The 20,517-nt window shown below is 40.1% G+C and overlaps 2 protein-coding genes across 5 annotated transcripts in view; one reads left to right on the top strand and one right to left on the bottom strand.

The window, feature by feature from the left end:
• Window positions 1–1,137: 1,137 nt before the first annotated feature.
• LOC127535409 (uncharacterized) lies at window positions 1,138–7,474 on the bottom strand. Its single transcript, XM_051953353.1, has 9 exons — window positions 6,651–7,474; window positions 6,188–6,290; window positions 5,579–5,754; window positions 5,327–5,463; window positions 5,013–5,106; window positions 4,596–4,921; window positions 4,352–4,508; window positions 4,130–4,257; window positions 1,138–3,995 (listed from the first exon to the last, which is right to left on the bottom strand). The coding sequence occupies exon 9, from the start codon at window positions 3,658–3,660 to the stop codon at window positions 1,213–1,215; it is 2,448 nt and encodes an 815-aa protein (XP_051809313.1). The 5' UTR covers window positions 3,661–3,995; window positions 4,130–4,257; window positions 4,352–4,508; window positions 4,596–4,921; window positions 5,013–5,106; window positions 5,327–5,463; window positions 5,579–5,754; window positions 6,188–6,290; window positions 6,651–7,474; the 3' UTR covers window positions 1,138–1,212.
• A 783-nt stretch (window positions 7,475–8,257) lies between these two features.
• The window catches only part of prkci (protein kinase C, iota), a 70,448-nt gene continuing 58,188 nt past the window's right edge, over window positions 8,258–20,517 (top strand). For 2 of the 4 annotated variants that reach the window (XM_051953367.1, XM_051953366.1), the window contains exon 1: window positions 9,053–9,399. In XM_051953367.1, coding sequence (XP_051809327.1) covers window positions 9,317–9,399 — 83 coding nt within the window. In that variant the 5' untranslated portion in view covers window positions 9,053–9,316. Of the gene's footprint in view, window positions 8,425–9,052; window positions 9,400–20,517 lie in introns of those variants that run through there. The other 2 variants (XM_051953368.1, XM_051953369.1) reach the window with 2 other exon arrangements.

Below are 20,517 nucleotides of genomic sequence, written 5' to 3'. Positions count from 1 at the left end.
GGCAGCTTTCTCAACTATGAACATAATCAAAATATGTTTTGAGAACGGCTCAAACAAGCAGCAGCTCAGTTCTCCCATTAAGCTGCAGAGATATTAGGGGAGTGATATGAGACAGACAAAAATGTAAAAGTGTTCAAATGTTTACATTTATGAGATTTATGTATTGTTAAAGATGTATAGAAGTTGATTCAGGTTGTTCAGTCGTGCTTTTTTAAGTTCAGCACTTTATTCTAAGATATACAGTTACATATAAGTTATTTATTAATAAATGTCAAAATGTTTTTGAACCGTACTGAATTTATCTGACGGTCAGTTTTTGACTACAGGCAGACTCTAATAAAACTACCAGGTTACATCAGCATATATCACAGTAACTCAAGTTAGACATTATGATGTTCTGGACCTTTGCTGACTGGACCTCTCTGAATTTTAGCTGAATACCCCTGGCTTAGAAGAAGAGGGACATGAGTCTAGAACTTCTAATGACCCAACATCAGTCAGTGGAGAAAAAATAAGAAAAGAAAGCAAAGCTAAATGAAACTATTTCAGTGTTTTAATAAGCCTGTTGCTTGTCCTGTGAATACTGCCGCTTTAGGGAACACTACAGCTGGAGCTAAGGTTAACGTTTAGGAAAGGGAGCCTGATGAAGAGGAAACATCAGCTCTACCTGATGAAGAGGAAACATCAACTCTACCTGATGGCAGGAGGAGGAGCTGCTGACGCTACACAGCAAATTTGGAAGTGTTAATTCAACTCCTACAGAGTTAATCTCAACACTTCTAAAGTGTTTATATTGGTCCACTCTAGATCGAGTTAAAACAACACTTTTGAAAGTGTTCAACAGTTTACACTGTGACAGAGTTGGAACAACACTCTCAGTAGTTGAAATTTAACATATATCAGTGTTGAATTTACACTACACTAGTGTGTAGTGTTAAAAGTTAACACTATTAGTGTAGTTTTTAACACCGAATAAGGTTTAAACTATATTAACTCTATGGAGAGTGTTATAAAATTCTAATCTAAATAGAAATCTTTTATCATTCAGTTTAAAAGTACTACTGGGAATCAAATAATAACCCCCAATTTTACTCCCAAAATAATACATTTCACTTGAAATTACAAAGAAAACACAAGTTGCAGTTTGAATCAGCCTGTATTTCAAATAAGCACACCACATAAAAACAGCACTGCTTTGCAATACAACACAGGTCACAAAATATGACAATGTGGCACAATGTATATTTTTTCACACATCTCATTAGAAAACTGTTTGTCATAGGGTCTGTGATAAATCAGTTCCTTAACTGGGAAAACAGAAAATGAATCTGCTCTCTCATCAACACAGTATGCATTGAAATGATCATCAAAATAAAGAGTGTCCACTCTGCAAGTCAAAAGGAAAGCTTGCTCATCATGGACAATGATGTTGGTGATCTTTCTGAAAATAGGAATTTCCATTTTTGTTCCAGTACAAATAAACATACCAATCTGATATTCTGTTCCATAGTTCTTCACCCAATTCGTGGTTGACACTTCACAATATAAATTAACATCAAAAACAGAACTTAAAACCTCACCTCCCTCGAGGCGATCAATGATTTCGTTTTTCACTGGACCAAACTCAAATCTCTGAAAATTAAAATTCTCCCAGTGGTAAGCTAACTGTCTCTGGTGTTGTTTCACCAATGATTTTGTGATATTTTTGAAATTTTTCACTGATCTTTTAAAAAAATTGTGTTTGGCCTCAAACCTCATGCACCATACATGAAGGAGTGGACCTATTTTTCGAATACAACGTGGATAATGTAGCATGAAATGATGCTTTGGAATCAATCTTCTTTGTGAAAACAAACACTTAAATAGCTCATGGTGGTCCTTAATCAAGTGCTTTAAATAGTATGTCATACCGTTAGTTACAATGGGTGAAAAAACTATATTCACAATCTGAATCAAGAGGAGGAGCAGATTCCAGTAACAGTTATTTCTTTCCAATACATCACCAAAAATAAGAGGAGTATTTCTTACAAGACACCATGACTGAACTGCATTTAATCCAAGATCCTTGCTAGCCTCATCCATTTTCAACCCACTTGGTCTATTTTTTCTCTCAATATAACCATAGTTGAAAGTTTGGATCCTCTGTGACAATGATTCCAAAGACAGATACTTCTGGTTTACAAGGTACTGAAAGACAAGTTTGAGTTCGTACTGTACTACACCTTCAAGTAAATCGTGCATTATGTCAACTGCATAGTTGTCAGAGGTGTGGAAAAAATGCAATGTATTGAGCAAGCATGTCTTTTTGACACCAAATGTGGAACTCAACATAGGATTTTCATGTAGAGCTGCACAGTGTTCTGCATGGATTTCCTTTGTACGAAAAATCATGCCAGGGTCATCTTCAGTAAAGACAGACTGCGACTCATCCTTACTTGTCAAACAAAATCTACAGAAATATGTAGCACTGAAGGACTCAACAAAACCGAACAGTCCATGTAAACCTAGGTTGTCACCCGTTACTTGTATAACAGAACCAAGCAATGGTGAGTCTGAGAAAGGCACCTCAATTCCTTGTGTTTCAAGTATTTTAAGATCGTCAACAACAGGCTTCAGGATGTCATCAAACCCATAAGTCTTCAGATCTTGTGAGTGGAAGAGTGCCACAACATGTATATTCATCAACACAGAATTATATTTTGGGGGCAGGTTCCTCAATATAAAGTAAATACAACCGAGTTTGTGAATACCTTTCTTTGAACCTAAGGGATTTGCTGTCTCAAACTCGTCAAAATAAAGTTGAATCTGTAGAGCATGCTTTTTCTGGGAAAACAAAACGTTACTCTTGAAGTATGAACCATCACATATGTCTTTATAAATGCCTTCTTCGTGATGTTTGGCTTGGAAGAAACTTTCACATAATTCAGTGTTCTTGAACATTGACTTAAGAGTTCCCAGGATGGGTGTATACACAAATTTATCTGTTACGGGGACCTGACAATAAACACCAGTTGTTTGATCTCTGCGAACATCAAATCGCACCCCAAGAACATATTCAACAGGTTCAACAATTTCCCATTTGTCCTTAAAGAACTTCTGACGTTTTACTCTTGTGTTCAAGGATGAGAAAGGATTTCCTAGTTGATCAAAGCACTTTTCCACCTTCTTTTCCAAATCCGTACCTTGAATTTCTGAAGAACAGCTGAGAACTGCCTCTCTTGCTTGTCTATTAATGTCATTTACAAGGTCCTCCATGGATCCCACCATTGCTTGGACTGTGCTCTCAGCAACACCAGATGCTTGCAACTGTGCTACAACAGAAGCACACATGTTTAACACATGATCATTGTCAACAGAGAGCTGGGTAGTTGTTGGAGAGGCTTTGTTGACTGTCTGTGAAGTTGAGGGCTCATCAACTTCATTCTGAGTGTCCACATTGTCAGCAGTATTAGTCACAGCAACATCTCTGTGGCAATGAACAAGATGCTTCTTGAAACCTGAATAAGTGCAAAACAAAGAAGAACATCCCGGCTGTCCACATTTTAAGCGTAATGTCTTTCCAGGATATAGACCATGGTGAAGTCTTAAATGCTGACAAAGCAGTGCAGAACTTTTGTGGCATGCCTTACAGACATAACAAAGAAAAATGTTTGCATCCATGGATATTTATCCCCTCAAGCGTCATGAAAAAATCTTGCCCTTAGTTCCTTGACTCTGGGAGTTTCCTTGGCCTTTCCAATGTCAATGTTAAAAACTGTGGTTTGGATGAACGTATAGAAGTTGTAGAGGGATTCATGGTAACTGACACTGAAGATGAAGTGTGCTTTGAAGAGCTCATCGAAAGCTGCAAGGGATGTCTGTGCCTTGCAAGGGATGGCCTTGTGATCAATGATGACATAGTATCTTTGGATGCTGCTCTTCTTTTCACCAACACCAAGGAGGAAGGGCTGGCCTGGCTCCACACCAGCAAGGAAGGTTTCAACACTGGCTCCCATCTTGAACAAAACATAAAGAATTATGAGAAAATATGCCCTTGTTACATTCAAATGTCTACCTAAGCCAATATAAAAAGTGCTTCAACCCAAGAAGTAGGATCATCAGAATAATTGCAACACTACTATTTGCATACCTGCAAATATCTCACAACATGGTCAACAGCCTGGCATGGGCTGATTTTAGCACTCTTCTTGTGGCCTTTGGGGGTGGGAGGAAGCAGGTGAACCAACAGAAGAATGCTGGACAGATCACTGTCCCAGCCTAGGGGAAAAACAGGAGAAATATTAGACTCATTCACATTATAAATAATTGAGACATTTCAAAGGGAAGAATGAGCCAAGCTAACCAGACCCACCTGAGTCTTGCTGCAATGACATGAGGTCTTCAATGTGCTCATTAGAAGTCAGTTTTTTGCAGTCTGCCAGGATTCTAGGCTTGAAAAAGGTAGGCCATTTTGCCAAAAATCTGCCCGACACTTCCTCTCCAAACATCATGGTGAAGTCTTGTTCAATCTACAGAATAACACACACTGTATACTCATACACCTTAAGCATATACTTTGAGTATAATTCACTTACAAAAGAAGTTGTCTTTCTTACCAAGCCAGTGATGTCGAGAAATCGTGGGAAGATGTCAAAGAGCACTGCTGATCTTGAACCAGTGTTTGACGGTACTGAAATGTGGCCCTCATTCGCTCTTTGATGGCTGATTCATCAGTTGAATGTTTCAAAAAGGATATTGCTTCATGACAGTGCTCACCAAGCAGCTGCTTATCAGTGCAGAGAACATCCCTCTTTCTCTTTGGACTATCTTGATAGGTTGTGCTTGTGGAGCATCTCTGGGGCTGAGCTGCAGTGTTGCGCTGAACAGTCTTTATCCTCCAGGCCAAGTAGCCAGATCCACTCTCTGGGTCATAGAAGTGTTCCTGTAACATTAAAACAATAGATTATTACATAAAGTCCAAACATATTACCAGTCCATAAATTGACATACAAGCTTTTAATTTATAAACTTACATATCCCTTGTCCGAATATGGATCTCTGAGGCTGGGAAATAGAGAGATGATGCCTAGAGCACATGTAGTTCGAACAGAGATGGGTGGGCTCCTCCTGAAAGATAAACATGGCATTACTACAGCAATTCAGTGTTTAAAAGATACAAATTTTGCTTTTTCTTGCTTCAGTTAGTAGCAGTCCCTCAAATTTAGTTTTTGTATAATGTTTTAGCCTTAAAACGATGCTTTACTGATATGCAATGCCTTACAATGAGTATGCTTGTTTTAAAATAATTTCTATATTAAATAAAGAACATTATGAACATGAAACTTACCCATGAATTTCAACCATGTTGGCCACAAGAAGGTTTACCAACTTTCTCCTTGTGCTATCTGTCAATGTTTTCATTTTGTCATATTCATCCAAAATAAACTGTCCACCTGGTTTAGCCTTCAGAGCATTTCTCACCATCTAAAAGATAAAGAATAATAAAGTTAGAATCATCCATCACCATCAGTTTAACACAACATCTTTGTGTCTGTCTGATATCTGATAACTAATAGAATTTGTTACAAAAGCGACACACCTCTTTTGCTGATTCCCGTTCAGCATGGGTTCTCCTCCCTCCGTTTGTATGAACAATCACTGTTGCATCTGATGAATCAGAGGATACTAGCGAGGAGACTCCTGACACTGACCCAGATGAGTTGTCTGACATGGGTGACTCCAGCGAAGTATATGAAAGATCATGCTGAAGTGCAACTGTAAACAATTTTTTACAAAATGTAAACACAAAATGAAAAAAAAAAAAATCATGTGTTCTCCACAATATTCATTATACTCCTTCCCTAACAAGATTGAGTCTCACCTGTTGACTTTTACAATGTCACCCTAACAGTGAGGTTCCCTGCCTGCAAGAGCTCCTCAAACACATCTGCATCAACTTCTGTCCCTGATTCATCTGTCAAATGCAGCTCAGTCTCAAGTGGAAGATCTAGCTTTTGAATAACTGATAAAAAATATTAGATTTAGAGCAATAGAAAAAATATAATAAGAACATTACCTGGCATTTTCTATGCTTGTTTTTGGCAGGACATGGCTATCATAAACAAAATATTTAAATACCACATAAATTCAATAGGTGTTATAACATGTAGCCACAAACGTTGTGGGCTGTATGAAAAGTGATGCCAACCTTTTTGAAGAAATGTGTTGAAGTCATCATAGCCATCTTCAGTCTCAGCCACTTTGACATACTTCTGTGTTTCACCAAATCGCACCTTAACCAACATGATGCACTAAGAAGAAAACAGGACAAAAGACATCCACACTGTGCCATCATTTACACTATGATCACCATGGATGTGTAGAGGCAGGAACATTTTGCCTAGCTTTACTAGACTCTGAGTATTCGTTTTAAGTTTTAGCATTACTTGCTACCTGGACGATAGGAACCACCAGCACAGTGACGTGCTACTGAAGCTTGGCCTGCTTGCTAGAATGACGGCTAGCTAGTTATTCTGCTAAAAACACCCACACTTATCCGTAAACAGTGACACACTATCAACTATGCTCCGTTAGCTTAGCGAAATAATGTCACCCTAAGACATAAACGTGGCAGCGACGTTAAGATACACAGCTACGTAAGTGGAACTCACCAGCATGCGTGGCTCCGGTAACATTAGCTTGAAGAGTTAGCGTTTTTTAATCTTAAAATGTTTTAATCGAAGCAAGGCTTGGCATGGCTGGTGTGGTGGCCCGGTGTGTGGAGGTGTTCCACCGGTGGAGGAATACAGCAGGAAGTCTGCAGCTGTCTCGGGCAAGCAGCAGCAGCTCAACCGAACCCCCACCCCCGGTCCATGTAATGCAGGGGTGTCAAGATCCGTTCCTGGAGGGCCACTATCCTGCATGTTTTAGATGTTTCCCTCTTCCAACACACCTGATTCAAATGATCAGCTTATCATCAAGCTCAGCAGAAGTCTGATAACGAGCCTGATCATTTGAATCAGCTGTGTTGGAAGAGGGAAACATCTAAAACATGCAGGATAGTGGCCCTCCAGGAACGGATCTTGACACCCCTGATGGAATGCCAACAACCATTCGACAAGACTAGCTAACTGCACTCCTCACCAACTTGACACGGATTTGATTGTCGAAATGACAAGTGGCCCTCAGATTTTTTTCTGGGAAATATTTGGTTAACCCGCCATGCGCGTGCTACATCACTTTAGCAAACTCTGACCCCTTACAAAATGTGCAGCTGTGCAAATGTAACATGTTATACAAATGTGTATTCCTGTAGGTTACACATATGTTTGTATATTTATCGACACGTGTGCAAAAGCGACAAATAGCATACAACAATCATGCTAACTTACCTTGTCGCAATGTTAGCTGCAGACAGGCTTCGGCGACACCTATTGTCGTCACAAATATAACACTATTGCATAGAAGTGTTATTAATTAAACATGCCGACATTCATTTACGCGCACAATATCCTCATTTGTACAAGTAGAAAGGAAAAAAAAAAGGGAAAAACAGTTGTGCTTCGCTGCAGCCGCTCTATCCGTCCCGCTCTTCAGGCAAACACGTCACAGATACGTTGGGATGCTGGGAGTTACTCTATTAAGTGTTGATTTTAAAATCAACACTTTACAGAGTTGTTTAAATTTAACTCTGTGTATGATCACCAACTCTTTTGAGGGACTAACTCTCGGGTAGTTGAATTAAACTCAGCAAGTGTTGAACTGACACTTTATTTTTAACTAACAACACCAACACTGGAATTTTAACACTTTTGAATTTGCTGTGTATAATGTCTATAAGTATCTAATTGGTAGTTTGAAATAAAGGAGCTGCTGCTGTGTGTGTGTGTGTGTGTGTGGACGTGTGAGTGCACGCGCACATATATGAGAACCTGACCTGGCTTTGGTTTATGAGGTTGGAGTATACCCAGTAGAAAAAACTAGACTACACCACTGGTTATGACTGTCATTACTGTGTACACGACTTGCTTTGATTTAGAGTTAGGGGAAGTGCAGTGGGGGCAGGCAATACAATGAAAGTCAGTCTGTCTATGAATGCCAGCGCAAGAGCTTTATTGTGATGGGCAGGAGCTTTATTGTGCACTGGCAGGCTCCGAAGCCCCGCCCACCAATGAAACGGAATATTGAGTCGTATTTTCATTTTGGGGGTGAAAACGAAAAAACGAAAAAACCAACCGTTTCCTGTTGTTTTTGTTTGTTTGTTCAAAACGAAAAAACGAAAAAACGAACCGTTTCCTGTTTTTTTGTTTTTTGCTCAAAACGAAAAAACGGCTTGATTTTTTGTTTCTGCTTGTGTCTTTTATAGCCAGGAAACAAACGGATAAAACGTACCTTGTCCGGACCCAGAGGAAACCTTTGAAGTGGCATACAGCAGCAGACACAGATGTAAGTGAATTAAGTGAACTGCTTTCATTTCATTTCATCTTATGTCGCCATGCATTTGTTGATTTATTGTGTTTATTCAAAACATTAATTAAAAGAATTCTGATATTTAAAGTATTTGTTGCATTAGATTTTATTCTGTTTAAACAAAGCCCACCCCCACCATTCTTATCATAGCAGTACAAGTAAGTAAGTAAAGTTTATTTGTATAGCACTTTTCACAGATCTAAAAATCACAAAGTGCTTTACATTAAAAGTGCACAGCAGTCCATTTCTAAAATTAAAGTTAACAAAAGCGCATACTTCTGTTTTATTGCTGAGGAATTCTCTCGGTTTTGTTCCCCCCCGAACCACAGCACTTGAATGCGCGTAATATCTTGAGGGTGTTTTCTATTTCCGAGCTTGGATGTTTGAACATGAATGCAGCACTGACCGACATTAAAAGCTTAACTTGGTACAGTCTGAATGCTACCAAGTAATATATTTCGCTTTAAATATGTTATCTGTTGTTTATTATAAGATATAAGCCATAATTATATATTAAAATTTGTATTTTAATTTTTTAATGCAATATTTGTTTCGTATTCGAAAGCATGTTCCTGTGATGCCAACTTACGAGCCACCCCAAGCATTCCGACAGTGGACTCGTCCGTCGTTAGGCCTTTGCGGTAGGGAGTTGTTTGGCGGACCCCGCAAGTTTTTCTTTACTTTACGTGTTATTGTTGTTCTTGTAAGAAAGGACAAAATCTGGATTTCTAGCATTATTTGCCACTATATACACGCTGTTTGTCGACAGACCATAGAAACGTAGTGTTTTGGGGTGTGGTGACAAGTACAAGGCCAAAGAAGGAAGGAAGGAAGGTATCGGTGAGTCGACCTGTCCGCAGCTGAGCTTATGATGCCGACGTTGCGGGACAGCACCATGTCCCACCCCGGCGAGAATTCCCACCAAGTCAGGGTGAAAGCTTATTATAAAGGGTAAGAAATCACCGTCTCTTCCAGTATATAAGTTATCTTCTAAACAAGTTTCCTGTTGTCAGTTGTAGACTTGGAAACGTGGCTAACCAGTTGGCTAACATAAGCTAAGTCAGCTAACGGCTTGCTAATGTTGTGTACCAGGTTTCGGTAAACTTAACCAGGCAGACAGGTGAAACTGTCCAGACGCGTTGACAGTGTGAAGCCAGTTTCTCTGTGGTATTTAAAAAATGTGTCTGCTGGACAGCCACGTTGTCGAACAAATTCATTCATTCAAAAATAGTTCAATGTGATACAATTTGTAAGCTTTGCAGCTAGTCTATCAGCCCAACTAGCTAACAGTTGCTAGCTATGTTGACTATCTGTTTCTGGTACAGTCTGAGTAAGAACTGATCATCGATTGACTGGCAGTTTTGACAAGTTAGCATACCTTGAAATTCGTATGTTATGTCATTTAGGGATGAGCTGTATGATATCGGTATGTTGCGACAATAAGAACAACAATCTAAGCAATACTACTGATACTAAGAAAATTTTGAGAAGGTCTGAAAGATCAAATTAAGGTATGGTAGTTATCTAGATGAACTGCCTGACACTGTAAGCAAAGCTGTCAGATTCGGGGGTATTATCTAGTAGTACAGCAGTACATATGTAATATTAGTTAAAGCAACAAAGCCATGTGAAAGATTTACCAGGTTTCATATAGATTCATAATGTTGTACTTAAGTCTCTTTTCTCATAAATTAGTCTCAACCAAACTGCTGTCCTAATTATAGCTGAAAGTCCTAATTATTTTTGAATGTTGAATTCAAATTACAAATAGATTATTTTTGGTCCAACAGTCCAAAACTGAAAGATAATCAATTTAAAACAGTGTAAAATAGAAATAAATTCGACACACTTGAGGAGTAGAGCACAAATTGGACACTTTTGCTTCCTCAAAAAGACTCAAACAACTATCCAAGATATTGCCGATTGATTTTCTGTTGTTCATAGATTCTATTAGCTTTCTCTTCCGGTTATAGCCCGAGCCCAAACATATCTTAACATTTGTATATAGTTAACTTTACTTCCCCAGTCAGGGAAAATGCTGCTTCAGTAAACCCTACTTGTAGGGAAACAGACTTCACCAGCAGGCTGGCAATAGTGTCTGAGCAATAAATGTCCAAGTTCCTGATCCAGCATGACAAACCACTGCTTTCAGTTTTGCCAAACTAAGAGATAAGATAAGAGGCTACTAAAACCTTCCAGACGCAAGTCGGCTGTTTGAGTTTTGCAGTCGAATTGTGGCAATGAAAAATATGGATCACTTCGTTGTTTATCCTATGACACTCCTTGCCCCACTGCCTCGGTTTGATAGAGCCAGTGATTGGAGGCCAGCCAAGACTTGAAAAACGTGTAGTGCAAGTCACCTCAGGCAGACCTGTTGTATTTCTTGCTGGTTCTGTGACACACCTCAAGAACTCTGTAATGTGTGTTGATCATTAGGTGTCATCTGACAGAACAAAGCATGTGAAGTATTTATGACATTACTGCTGAGGAATCTGAAGTATGCTACAAAGAGGGAATGCAGTATAATGGTCTTATCGTTTTTCTTTTGGGATGCATTAAGCCAAGATGTTGTCAGAGTTGTTATTGTTTCCCTGTAGAAGTCAAGAGTCGGAGAAGGAAGACTTAGTAATACACTCAATCAGTATGTTAGCTCGGGCAGTAGCCCCATGTCTCTACAAATAATGAATATGTGATGTAAAATTAGGACAGAAAGACATAATTATTTAGTAATTGATTGCTTCACCAATTTGTTGATCATCAACTATTTTGATAGTTGTTCTCGTATTTTTTTTAAGTGGCTTGTGGTCTGGTTTCAACTTCTGAAGTGCCAGGATTTGCTTCTTTAGTCTGTCATTTGCAGTAGTACACTAAATACATTTGAATATTGTGATTGGAATTTTTGGCTTTTTTTTACACAGTCATTTCTTAATTTGATACATATAGTTTAACAATTACAACCAATTAATCAAAAATGAAAATAGTGATTGAAGGATGGTTACTTTCGAACAGAATCTCTTTACCATGTAGTGTTAAAACTTTAGAGTTTGGAGGTTTCCTGTCACCTAAACACTAGTACAGTAGCTGATTTCACAGATTAGTTCCAATTCTGTGGTTTAAAGCATAAGCAATGTGAATGTTTAAGAACAGCCTTTAAATTCAACAAGCAACCAGCTCCCTGAGTCTTTTCATGACCTTACTCTGTGGTAATAATGTCTCAGTTTATCTACTTTCAATGTAGTATCTTAGAGTCCACTCTTTCCAGTTTGCATGTGTGCTGTCAGTCAGTGCCAGCAGACTGGTGTCAGCCTGTAGCAGTCTCAGCTTGTCACTGGCTTGTCTTCATGTTGCTCTCATTCAGGCTGATGGCCTGTAGAGAATGGTTACAAATGAACTGACCAAATGACCAGAAAGTGACAGTGATGCTGATACTGTACTGTGGTAGTAGTCACTGCCAACAAAAGTACAGAGTGACGGTAGTTCTGCAACTTATGATTATTTTTCAGACTGTGACTTTCTATTTCATTTTTTATCAAAGGATCAGAAATGTGAGGAAACAGGCCCATCCAGAGCCAAGAAAACTCCAGGTTTTCCATAAGTAACTACAACTAAGTAAAACTTGTCTGTATGCCTTTAGATTATGTATATGAAGGGTCTTCGTTCTACAGGTTTTATGGTTTTTGCTCAAGTATTTGATATAAGCTATCAAAAGGATAACTTGTGTGTATGGGAGACGCCAGTGTTTACAAACAGTGACGTCACGGAGTCACGTGATTACCGCGCTGGTTGGCAAGAGGAACCAGAGGAACAATGGCTGATAACTATCCTTCCGTGAAATTGTCCGATTATGCTCAATCCTTATCACCTGAGGCCCGACAAATATACGTGAGTAAGCTGAGATATCAGGGAAACAGTAAAACCTTGCCAGATCCCTACAATTTGAAGACTGGGTGGGTTGACGATCCTTCATTGTGACCCGACATTTCCTTCACTGACATTTATTTTTAATTGATTGACACCGCTGAGCAGTTCACCCACCCAAAAATATAAAATTATGAATTAAAAATAATATATCTTCTGTTAATCTTCAACAAGATGTCAAAGAAACGTCAAGAAGTTGCTGTATTTTTTGTCTGCAGTATGGCTTTTATGTAACAGTAACAGACCCACAGCATTGGTGATCGAAAATAGGACAATTCTAAAAAACGATTGCTAGACGCATACAGAAACAAATGTGGTTACAAATAGGAGGCTGCTGGCTTAAGGAGATGTTATTGAATATGCTTCATTCGACTTTAGTATACTTTCATCGCCTAAAAAGCGATCGGTAACACATGACAACACTGAACCAAACCGAAAGTGTAGAGATCGCTTCACGCGAAGGATGCGACACTAAATCAATATCTTTTGGTAAATAAGCTCAAAGTTGGACATACTAAACATGCTAAACTGTTGAATAGTTTACCTGAAGAAAAGTGGGAGCCACAGACACGATCTCTGCTGCTTACTGGGGTACAATTTTTCCTGTTGATGGCTGAAGCCACCGCCATCTTCCCTCTCCTGACATCGGTATTCGGTGAAATTTCAAGCCTGATCCCTTCTCAAAATGCTTCGTACAACCAACAACTACACACGCTATTACCATTGTGGTAAATACATGTGCAATTTCATTCATGAAAAGCGATAACTTTACGTATTTGTTTCAAACCCGATACCATTCTCATAGCAAGCCGTTATGTTACTGCCGGTTCTTGCCAACCAGTAGCAGTCTTGTACCACGTGAACACAGCAAATGACGACACGCTGGCGTCTCCCATAATAGCTGGTATTTCTAACATAAAAAAATACATTTCTATATCTAACTTCAACCATGTCAAGCTAGAAAAAATATCTTTTGCAGATTTGCCAACACTAACACAAGACCTCTTATGTGCCAGATCAACTTCAGGATTCCTGTGCATGTTGTTTGGCAGGAAACTGGGATTACGCCGGCTTGATGGAGCAGTTCAGTTATTTTCCTCTTTGAAAGGAGCTGCTTCTTGTTTTCAAAGGCCCAGCTTTGTTTAAAATATGGCAAGTGTATTTGTGTTGCTGTTTACTTTTGCTCTGAAAGCCCCTCAAGCATTGAACCACGAAATCATACAGACATCTGCCCATTTATCCACCAGTACACGTCTCCACTTCTAATTTAACTAACAAGTTTGAATATCTTTGATTCTCAGCTGCTGCTAACATCCGTTGTATTGTCTGTGTTGTAACATCTTGCATATTGTGTGTAAGCTAGCCAAAGTGATTGCGTGCACGTGTCAGTTTGTTGTTAGGAGCGACCTTGTCCCCAGGCTCAGCAAGAGAGCGTTTGGTTGGTGTTATTGTGCTGTGTGGAGCAAGGCTCCCTCCTATGTAGTTCTGCAGGTGGGCCATGTTGCCTGGAGACCACAGCGTCTTGCATTGTAGACCAGTATAGCTGTGTTTCATTCATCTTGACCTTACTGGGACTGAACTGGGAGGATTTTTTCAGGGCATTGTCTCTGTCTGGGTAGTTGTTGTTACAGTTTATACTTCTGCTTGTCCATTTCTGCATTTTTTTCCGTGTCTGTTAGTTTTTCTTCCGACACGAGTCTGTGTTAGCAGTTGATTCTGACTCTCTGAGTGAGCACATGTGGGTCTTTGAAGATATTGCTGGGCGCATGCATGGCAACAGTGAAAGCGAGATGGATGATCCTAGGTGCTCTTGGAATCCCAGAGAGGCACCTTGACCCTTCTTCCTGCTTGAGTTCTCACCAGTGACGAATGGCTTCATACAGGACACATGGGGCTGCAGAGTCCTACTCACGACAGTTAAGACACCAGAAGCATAAGGCCCAATTCTTGCCCTTCTGCCACCACCACCTCCTCCTCCTCCTCCTCCTCCTTCTTTAATTTAGCTGTACTGTAGGACAGGGAAGAGCAAAGGAATGCCAAATCTGTGTGGAAAGGCACTTCCTCCCTGTTTCTCATCATGATGAGCTCCCAGTTGCGTACTGCACAGTTCTTCTGCCTTAGTCACCGAGAGAAATCCCACAGTACTGTTGCCTTCGTCTAACACAGGTCACCAGGTTAGTTTAGCACTATATTTACTTGTCACTGACCATATAAATTCATATATGTAAAAGGAGTAGATGTATTTTTTGAGATTCGTGTATTAGTTAATTTTTATAATTTGTGTCTGCATGAAAAGGTAGAGACAAACACTGATGCTAATGCAATTCATACAATGCAACAGAAGCTTCTGTGCTTTATTTATCAAACAGCTGCCTGTCAATTCAACTGTGGGAATAAAGTCTCTTTCACTTCAGTTTAGTATAGTCATTTTTAGGGTGAAATAATAACCCATTTTTATTCATAAAATTATTATGTCAGTAAAGGAAAAAAAAACATCAGAGATGAAGAGAAATATTTTTCTGGAAACCTGACCTTGTTCAAAAGATTTTCTAAAATGTTGCCAGAAAATTTCTTGTGGATTAATTTACTAATTGTTTAAGCTCTAGTTATAATTAGACAAGTGCAGTCTCAAATTTAGTGCACTAAGATGACAGAAGAGTAACAGTGCAGCATTGCTGAAATGTCAAAAATGAATGTGAAGGTAATTACTGAAGTTCTGAAAATTGAAGATGATGTCTAAGCTCGTGTTTGGTCTGAAAAACGGTCAAAAATCCAGAGGTATTTGATTTAAAGCAATGATAAAACACAGTAATGCAGAAAATTGGGCCTGAAGCTAACAATTGTCATGGGGTTTATTATAAATCTGCCAGGTATATTTTCTCCATTAATTCATTCACATGCTTTATCTGTAACATGACCCAAAATAGTTTACTATACCTGTCACAACTTCCCACTGCCCAAAATTGCATATTTTTAATGCATGTCTTGTTTCCCAATCCCCAAGATATTTGTTATTATTCGGATACCAAATTAATATCCGGATAGTGCCGTAGCGAACGAATATTCGGATATTCGGGTCAAGCCCTAATTCGGATACTAAAATTAATATCCGGATAGTACCGTAGCAAACGAATATTCAGATATTCGGGATATTCAGGTCCAGCCCTAGTGTAGTGTAGTATGTGTGTTCAAGTGCTCCCTATCTTCTGATGTTATCAGGGCTTTTGGAGGAAGCAGAGCTCCCATGCTGGTCCTGGAGGAGAGATCAGACTGTAGGAGTGTAGTTGCCAGTCTTTTCCTCCCCCTCTCAAGAACAATGATTAACACCAGCAGGATGGAGGAAGACAGTGAGAAACTGAGGGAGGATGGGAGGGAAGAGTATGAATCAGATTGACTCTTAACACCAATGTATTCTTGCTCAGAGTGCTTTTTTCATTCTTGACGTGCGATCTTTCAGTTCAGACAGCTTAGTACCTGCAGTGCAAAAGCTGGACTATGATGAGTCCTTCAAATACTCAACATTAATGTGAAACTAGATTATCAGCTAATAAATCACAGTCTATTGTGTATTTTTATGTGTTTCCTCCTGGTAAGTATTGACCTTTGTAGACTTGAGCTGTCTTTGGACCTGTACAGTATGTATCCTTAAAAGCGTGCGTTGTTTACTCCAAGTATTGGTATTTTATCATCTTGCTATAAAGCTCTCAAGTTGATGAAAAATTAGACCTATCTTTGACGATAGCAGTAAAAGGAGTAAGAGGTCTTTGTCCCTGTGGGTCACTCCCTGACTAGTGGGACAGCATTTACACATTATCCCCTTTTTGCTCCAATGTACACTGCTCAAAAAAATCAAAGGAACACTTTTTAATCTAAGTATTGCATCAAATCATGTGGGATACTGTGGGATACTGATCTGGTCAAGTAAGTAACTGAGGGGCTTTTTAGTCAGCTTCAGCTGCTTTGGTGTTCATAAAATTAACAACAGATGCACTAGAGGGGTAACAATGAGACAACCCCCAAAACAGGAATGAGTTTACAGGTGAAGGCTGCTGACATTTTTTCCTTCCTAATATTGTCTGACTGTTCACTAGTTTTGCATTTGGCTAGGGTAAGTGTCACTTCTGGTAGCATGAGGCGATACCTGGACCCTACAGAGGTTCAACAGACAGTCCCAACTCCTCCAGGATGGCACATCAATGCGTGCCATTGCCAGAAGGTTTGCTGTGTCTCCCAGCACATTCTCAAGTGCATGGAGATTCCAGGAGACAGGCAGTTAGTCTGGGAGAGCTTGACAGGGCTGTCGAAGGTCCTCAACCGATCAGCAGGACAGGTATCTGCTCCTTTGTGCAAGGAGGAACAGGATGAGCGCTGCAATAGCTCTACAAAATGACCTCCAGCAGACCACTGGTGTGAATGTCTCTGATCAAACAATCAGAAAGAGATTTAATGAGAGTGGTCTGAGGGCCCAGCGTCCTCTAGTGCCTGCTGTGCTCGCTGACTGGCACCGTGGAGCTCGGCTGGCAACACAGGAATTTGCAAGTCCACCACTGGTGCCCTGTGCTTTTCACAGATGAGAGCAGGTTCACTCTGAGCACACGTGACAGGCATGAAAGGGTCTGGAGAAGCCGTGGAGAATGTTATGCTGCCTGTAACGTTGTTCAGCACCACTGTGGGATGCTGCCGCTGACCTTCCTCCAGCCTTCTGCTTCCAACTCCCTTTTTCCACCAGTCAACTCTGCATTGCCTTCACTATACTGTTATGCTAACTTACATACTGTTTGAATTTTACTGCTAGCTATATATGGAGTATGTTTAATGTCAGAGCCGTACATCATAAGAGTAAATTATGAGTCAGTTTTCAATGTTAGCTTATACTTTGTCTGTGTCACATATCCTGTCATGCATGTATCCAAATGTGTGTTGTGTTTTCCTTGCTTTCCCACCCCTCCCTCTTCTCCCATCCCTCCCCCTTGCCCTCTTCTGTCCTTCTCAACCCGCCCGGCCAGCAGGCAGATGGGTCCCCCCTATATAGAGCCGGGTTCTGCTCGAGGTTTCTTCCCTGTTAAAAGGGTGTTTTTCCTTGCCACTGTCGCCTTTGGGCTTGCTCTGGGGGTCAGGCATTTGGGTTCTGTAAAGCGTCTTGAGACGAGTTGACTGTAATTGACGCTATATAAATAAAATTGAATTGAATTGAATTGGTTTGGTGGTGGGTCAGTGATGGTGTGGGGAGGCATATCCATGGAGGGACGCACAGACCTCTACAGGCTGGACAATGGCATTCTGACTGCCATTAGGTATCAGGATGAAATCCTTTGACCCATTGTCAGACCCTACATTGGTGCAGTGGTCCTGGATTCCTTCTGGTGCACGACAATGCCCAGTCTTATGTGGTAAGAGAACTCATGCAGTTCCTGGAGGATGAAGGAACTGATACCATTAACTGGCCCCCATGCTCACCTGACCTGAATCCAATAGAACACCTTTGGAAACATTATGTTTTGTTCCATCCAACACCATCAGGTTGCTCCTCAGACTGTCCAGGAGCTCAGTGATGCCCTGGTCCAGTTCTGGGAGGAGATACCCCAGGACACCATCTGTCGTCTCATTCAGAGCTTGTCCCGGCATCGTCAGTCATGCATACAAGCATATGGAGCTCATGCAAACTACTGAATACCATTTTGAGTTGCTGCCAAGGAATTTTAGCAAGATGGACTAGCCCGCCACATCAGTTTTTCACTTTGATTTTGGGGTGTCTTGAATTTAGCCCTCCTGGAGGGTTGATAATTTTCATTCCCATCAAACAGTGTGGCACTTTTCATTCCTAACACATTATCCAGTCCATATCAATGCTAATATCCAGTTTGTTTTTTCTCCGTATTGAAATATGATGTATTTTCAAAGTGTTCCTTTAATTTTTTGAGCAGTGTATTTGCTCTACATCCCTTGTTTTTGTCCGTCTCCCCTTATTCCTGACACCAAACAGATAGAATCCTGAGCACAGAACCCTGTCGCCTGCCGGCTTGTAAAAGCTTGTGTGTACCATCACCATCTTCCACCTTTGGGTCATAAACATCGCAGAGGCTGACCAGAGTGCTGGAGAAGGCAACATCAATCCTAATGCTGTCATGAAATTATGAGGGACAGATGATCTCTTCCACAGGGATAGTTGCTCTGCAGTTCTTATCCCACATCTCAAATGTTTGTGTGGGTGTGACTTGAAGAGGCCAAGAGTGATGTGCTTGTTGATAAAGTGCAGTGTGTTTGGAATTTTTTTCTGCTTGATGGGCCAAAGGGGTGGACAGTGAGCCTTAACTACAGCGGCCACCAGTATCGTCTCTGATTCATTCTGTTGTAGTCTGCTTCTCTCTCTCTTTCTCTCTGCCTCTCTCTCTCTGTCTCTCTCTCTCTCTTTTGCAGTCTTTTTAGCTCTTAGTTTTGCTCTCTTTCTCACACCCACAATCATGCTGCACGGATGAATGCACACACAAATGTGACAGACTGTGTGAGACTGTGACTCACATACAGAAGTGTTTGGGGAAAAAAGAGCACTCTCTCACCTCTTTTCTCTCCATTGAAAGTCTGGCATTCTTTGAGTGCATCAGAGACAGTGACGGGGAGACTGGAGGAGGAGAGTGTTTTAATTAAATGTTCATGAGTAATAACTAGTGCTCCTGACACAATCAGTTGATCATCTGATTAGCCAGTTATCTAATGAACATAACAATCTTTTTAATTCCAACCTTGTGAATGCTGCTGCTTTTCTCTGTTACCCCTTAAGCTGTATGGGCCCGAATACGGGCAAAAGCAAAAGCATTATCTGCAAAAGCATTTTTAGCTGCAAACGCGATGATAGAAACGCTATACATCCATGGAAAGCTTAGATTCTCATAAATCCGCCGGTATAAACCACTTTCAGATGTGATTACCACAGCGGGTAATATAAACACATTTCTCCAACAAACAACAAAAATTTAAAGGGCACAGCTCACCTTTGGACGATTTTTGGACACTCTTTTACTGGTCAGAGATGAAAATAATCCACAAAAACCGGCCATAATCCAAGCGTAGTCATCCAGACAATACTACCAAGTATAATATTTTGTCCAAAACATGTCTTGAAATAAGTAAATAATCCACAAATAGCTCGGCTCCGTGCGCGTCCATGCGACGCATGGTGCAGAGTTTTCCCAAGAAGTATTTGTATCCTGCACTAGAAATAAAGTAGCCTGCACCACTCTTGCGTAACGGAGGTGCGCACAATCTAGGGGGGTTTAGGGGCATGCCCCCCCAAGAAAATTTTTGATTTTTTTTAGTGCTATTTGGTGGCTTCTGGTGCATTTTATTTGTGTAATTTAACATTTTTCTAGCACTTGGTTTTGTCATATGATTTGTGTATTTAAGTACATTTCATCAAAATGTGAGTTTTAAGTACACAATTTTCAAGCAAACTGCACTTTCACCAGTAGTATGTGTGTCTGGTCTCTTCAATCAATCAAACTTTATTTGTATAGCACTTTTCATACAAAATTTGTAGCACAAAGTGCTTTACATAGAAATAAAGGGACAAAATAAATTAAAATTAATAAAAATACAATGAGAAATACAACCACCCCTCCCCCACACCCCACCCCCGCAACCCACCAATCCACATACAGCAAACACACTCACTTACACACACACACACATACAAAGATATGTGGGACAGATTTTAACAGAAAATATAAAAAGAGGACCGAGGAAACGCCATCTTTCATTAAAAATGAGGGAACACTGGAGCTAAGACTAAAATAACAATAAAAATAAATAAATAAATAAGATCAAATAATATTGATAAATATGATTAGCTAAAAGCCAGACTAAAAAGGTAGGTCTTGAGTTTGCTTTAAAAAAAAAAAACCTCTCTAGTATGCTGTCTGGCTTGTAACATAACTGCATGTTTAGCATAGATGTTGTGCATGTTTCTGTATGTTTGGTTTTGGGAAAATATTAATTAACCTAATTTAATGACTATGTGTGAGACCTTAACTACGGGATCATAGACTTATGGGAACCTAGGCACTCCAGGCAGCTCTGGGAATGAAACAAACTTACATCAATATATGGTAAGTAAATCATGTTTTGTTTATTCACTCAGACTGCTGGTGGCTGAGT

Source organism: Acanthochromis polyacanthus, chromosome 9, assembly GCF_021347895.1.
Source record: "Acanthochromis polyacanthus isolate Apoly-LR-REF ecotype Palm Island chromosome 9, KAUST_Apoly_ChrSc, whole genome shotgun sequence".
NCBI lineage: Eukaryota > Metazoa > Chordata > Actinopteri > Pomacentridae > Acanthochromis > Acanthochromis polyacanthus.
This window is presented reverse-complemented; position numbering and strand designations above follow the sequence as displayed.

Coding starts and splice junctions, on each gene's coding strand:
- LOC127535409 (XM_051953353.1), bottom strand. CDS start 3,660: ATGGATGCAAACATTTTTCTTTGTTATGTCTGTAAGGCATGCCACAAA.